The sequence below is a fragment of the Wolffia australiana genome, chromosome 16 (assembly GCF_029677425.1).
Source record: "Wolffia australiana isolate 7733 chromosome 16, ASM2967742v1".
Classification (NCBI taxonomy): Eukaryota; Viridiplantae; Streptophyta; class Magnoliopsida; order Alismatales; family Araceae; genus Wolffia; species Wolffia australiana.
In genome coordinates this window covers 7,480,220-7,484,946 of record NC_135850.1, presented here as the reverse complement: position 1 = coordinate 7,484,946, position 4,727 = coordinate 7,480,220, and the positions used below count along the sequence as shown (strand labels likewise).

General features: G+C 36.4%; 1 protein-coding gene across 1 annotated transcript; it reads left to right on the top strand.

Annotated features, from left to right (window-relative positions):
* The first annotated feature begins 1,258 nt into the window (after positions 1-1,258).
* On the top strand, positions 1,259-4,344 carry LOC144713945 (initiation factor 4A-like protein). Its single transcript, XM_078588688.1, has 7 exons — positions 1,259-1,402; positions 1,603-1,651; positions 1,745-1,882; positions 2,295-2,495; positions 3,858-3,897; positions 3,980-4,077; positions 4,154-4,344. Exons 1-7 carry the CDS (start codon positions 1,323-1,325, stop codon positions 4,169-4,171), a joined length of 624 nt encoding a protein of 207 aa, XP_078444814.1. The 5' UTR covers positions 1,259-1,322; the 3' UTR covers positions 4,172-4,344.
* Positions 4,345-4,727: the final 383 nt, after the last annotated feature.

The following is a 4,727-nucleotide window of genomic DNA, read 5'->3' as shown; positions in this document are numbered from 1 at the left end:
GGATGCAATTTGTGCACAAGTGCTTCGTTTAAATATTTTTGTTAATGCCATTACGATTCGTTAATATCTTATGATGTGGATCATTTTGAGTTGTTCATCTTAATTAAGGCCTCTAGAACCCAACAAGTTTTTTGTAATAAGTTGAGACATTGACTTGTACAAAGATATAAGACTGCTACTCTCTTTAGAAAATGTAACAACTTATGTGAAATTTAGGTTCAATTTAGTTCAGAAATAGTTTCATAAAGGAAGCATTAGTCAATATGTTTTGAGCCAAGATGAATTACATACCTCAGGATTTATGGTATTTCATGATTGATTGCATTTGAGATCACCCTTTCCTCCATAATAACTCAGATGAATGATAATCAACTTCATCTCCTCAACTGCAGAGGTGATGCAGTCTTCAAGGGGAGATTCTCTTTTGGTGGATCTAAGAATTACAAACATTAGAAATACTTACTGAATTCCTCTTGTAAGTCATGCATTAGATAGAGAAAAAATGAATTTTATTAATTCAAGAATGGGCAGAACTTCAAGCCTTTTACTATTAAATGGGGGGAAAACATCAAACATGTTCTAATTGATGAAGATGGATATTTGCTTTCAACCCAGATAATTAAAGTGCTGGGTTTGATCACTAATCTGTTTCCTACGTAGACATCTTTTGTGCAGTTATAGCCATTAATTCAAAAGAATACGTCATTGAAAATAATAGAGACATGTTTTGGATTTTCCAGCATTTATGATATGAACGAAGGAAAAGAACTCCAATTATACGTTATAATCTACTGAGGCATAAAATATATACTAAACCTAGGTCATCTAATACCGCTAGGGATCACTTTTCTGTTTCTTATCTAAGCCAAACAACTGTTGTGTAATTATTGACTTCAAAAAAATGGAAAGATGTACTTAATTTTCAAGGGTTTATGATATGGACTAAGGAATAAGAACTCCAAATGGACCTTATGATTTACTGAGAAAGAAAATTTATACTAACCCTGGTCATCTAATAATTTTCTAGATCACTTTCCTGTTTCGTATCCAACCCAGATTACTGTCGTAAGTTTATACTAATTACTTTAAAAAGAGCAAATTATGTTACATCATTGTGAGACGACCTCAAATTTCAAGGACTTATAATATGAAATATGGAAAAAAGTTGAAACAGACATTATAATTTACAAATGGAAGATTATTTGTACTGATTTCAGACAACCAAAGTAATTGGGTTCGAGTAAAGATCAGTTTTTTATTCTTCTGCTGTAGCTTTATAAACGAATTTGATGTTTACAGCTCTGAACGTCTCGCCGAGTTGAATGGCGAACGAAGGCCTGGGCGAGCTCCTCGGCCAGTTTCCTCAATCATCGGCTTCGCAAAGCCCCATCAGCAGCTTTGAGTCAGAATCTCTCTATCTCTTTCAATCTCTCCATCAATCTCTATCGCTTTATTTGAACCCATGACAGGATTTCGATTCCGCTTTGTGGGTTCTATCTCAGCATCTCGTTTTTTCAACAACCCGGCAATGCCCATGTAGAAATCTGTAGATATAAATTGAGAGATTTTTGACGGATTGTCTGATTTTCCCACTTGTGGCAGCCCCGGCCGTCATTTCTACCTGGCGGTGGATCGGCACCAATTCAAAATGGCACGAAATTCGAAGATCCTTGCATCATTTCGCTGCTTCAGATTGCTAGATTCGGTGGCGGACTCTGGTTTTTTATCGTTCTTTCTTTGATAGGAAACTCTGGTCGATCTGCTGGGCGTGGTAGGTCGCAGTCCTCGGCTTCCGATCGTCATCTGCTGCAGCTCTCGCGACGATCTTGACTCTGTCTGCGCTACATTATCCAGCGTCTCGCATATTTCTTTATCATATTTGGTAATCATACTACTGCTTATTGTTATAGCCCGAAATTTCTCCATTTGAAGCGATTTAGGAGTTTTCTTCTCTCCATTTGATGAGATTAATCTGTTCGTTTTTCCACGAGAAAAATATTTACTAGATCTAAAATGGTTAATGTTCGACATATGTTGGGTTAGAAAGATAATCTTCGATCTTTTCTTGGTTGATCAGTATTCGGTGTGTCTCCTATGTTCATGCTTTGTGTCTGTGTGGGAACCCAGAGTAGAACTCATTTATTTGACAACAAACAAAATAAACAGATGTATCTTTTCTATAATTGTTTTGTCAATAAATTATTAATGCTGATTTCTAATAGTTCTATTTGTACTCTTATTGGAAATAGTTCAAAAAAAAAAAAATTCTTATTGGAGATATTTAATGATTGCAGTACAGTGATCAGTCGGATGCTGAACGTGCCTCAATTCTTAACAAGTTTAGAAAAACAACCGCTCAGTGGAATTCTGATGGAGCAGAAGGCCAGTTGCAATCACATTTGTTGGTTGTAACTGATGCCTCCCTCCCCATGATATCATCTGCCGAGACGCAGCTGCAAGCTCGCATCCTGATTAATTTTGAGGTACCGACGAAGGTATGCAGACTTCCATCCATCCATCTTCAAAGAAAAAGTTATTACAGATCTTTGGGATCGTTTTTAATTTCGTCATAATAATTCAATATTTGGATTCGCTGTAAAAAAATGAAGAACAGCTTGAAGTGAGGGGAATAGGACATCTCGTCTAATCAATGGGGAATAAAAATCGTGCAATACTGAAGGGTAGGGTGGTGAACTATGATATTTACATCATCATCATTATCATCATTGTTATGTCATTGTCATCTGTGAATGAGGTGTAGACAATGACAATGAGAAAACTGTGACCTACAGTTGAATGAGAAAATTGTCATTGTCATGGTCCACTTGCCATTATCTTTGTCAATGATCCAACATTACTCAAGAAAGCCACCTTCCCGGATAGATAAAGAATTCATAATTGTCATCTGCATGCACATATTTCGACATTGTCATCTTCTGCTGCATAGATGAACAAATGACGCTGATTTTTTGTCATCTGCAGATGGATGCTGATGACAATTCATCATTTGTCTTGAAATAGGGTAGTCCTTCCTTTAGGATAGCAGGCAACTAAAAGGATATTGGTGTCTTTGTCACATTTTTTACTTTCTCTTTGTCCTATCCCTTCTCTTGTCTCAGCGACATTTTTTCCTGCCGATATCTCTCTCTCTCAATTGATCTAAAAATAGGCTCTGTGTTTCTTGTTTATCTGACTAAAAGCACATCACAATAGGATCTCAACCAGGCTCTTATCATTAGTCGTTGTCAGATGATGCCAAACCCTATTAAAGGAGACAGTCCTACGAACTGCTGCTGTAATCCTGAAAATGCAGCAAAATGAAGAAAATATTGGAGAAACAAGGAATATAATGTAGACAGAGAAGCTGTCTATTTTAGAACATTTCATGGCTCTATATCCAAATCTGGCTGTTTAATTTTTAAGGAAAGAAAGGTTAGTCACCCGATAGAAACCTCTCCAACCTCTCAAATACATGAAACCCAGTTCAGTGCCAATTTTCCGGAAACAAATATTTGCTGCATCCTGAGATTAAGAAATATCACAGGCAATTGCTGGTTTACCCGTCTTCTCGATCTATTTCCTTGGGCACACTTGAAGTTCTATATGATCTTTAAAGTTGCTGTGCATTCCGACTATCATAAGTAATTACTATTTTATCTTGACTGGATGATGTCCATCTATCATTCAATGAACATAAGGAATGAAAGCTAGCTTTAAAGGATGCTGTGGAAAAAAGAAAGCATCATAAGTAAGATATTGATATTTCAGGACATCATCTATATTTTCTCTATCAAAAGGTTATATTGGAAATAGCACCGACTTTTCTATCACTATCGCTAATAATCGCTATCCTTCAGGAAACATATGCTCGGCGAATGTCAACCTTTTTGGCGGCAGGTTCAATTTTAAGCCAGCAGTTTTTTTAGGACTTCTTTTTCTAGGCAAACAATTGGGCTACAGTGTTAGTGGTTACTTGCAGGTGGAATTGCTATTAGTATGGTTGTTGGTGGTGAAGTAGTTGCCCTCAAAGCCCTTGAAGAGGGTATTGGGTTCTCCATTAAAGACATGCCCATACATGTGAGTTTATACCCTTCAGCTTCCATTACTTTTGATCATCAAACATACACTTCCTTAATTATTTTTATATGAGCAGATCTCAGAAATCTTGTGAGGATGCCCAAAAAGTTGAGATTCTTTGCCAAGAGATAAAATAGAAGATTAAGGCTGTGATAGCCACCTGCTGTAAACAGTCGAAAGTTCCAAAATTTTCAAACTGTTTCCCTTCAATTTTTCCTTATAGTTGCTTCCTGGTATTCACTGAAGTGCATGCCAGTTCATTCTCAACCTCAAGCCTGGGCCTTTTCTCATGATTGGTTTCATATGTTAAAAAATTCGCCAGAATAATTTTGAACACTTCAGTGTCCTACACAGTGAGAGGTATATAAATCTTTACAACGGTTGATTGCCAAGTGATTGGTAGAACTGTCTTCCATTATTATACCATATAATGTGCTTTATAGTACTGCTTTATAGTCATATAACTGTCCAACCATATAGGATAGAAAACGAGCAAGATTTGTAGTATTGGTCCACCAGATATCACATATTCTGAATAGTTAGAATAATGAATTTAAAATGAAAGGATTGAGTGATATATGGTTGAAAGTACAGTAATAACATACTAAAAGCTGTTGTAGAAATACATTGAGATATCCATGTAAAATACA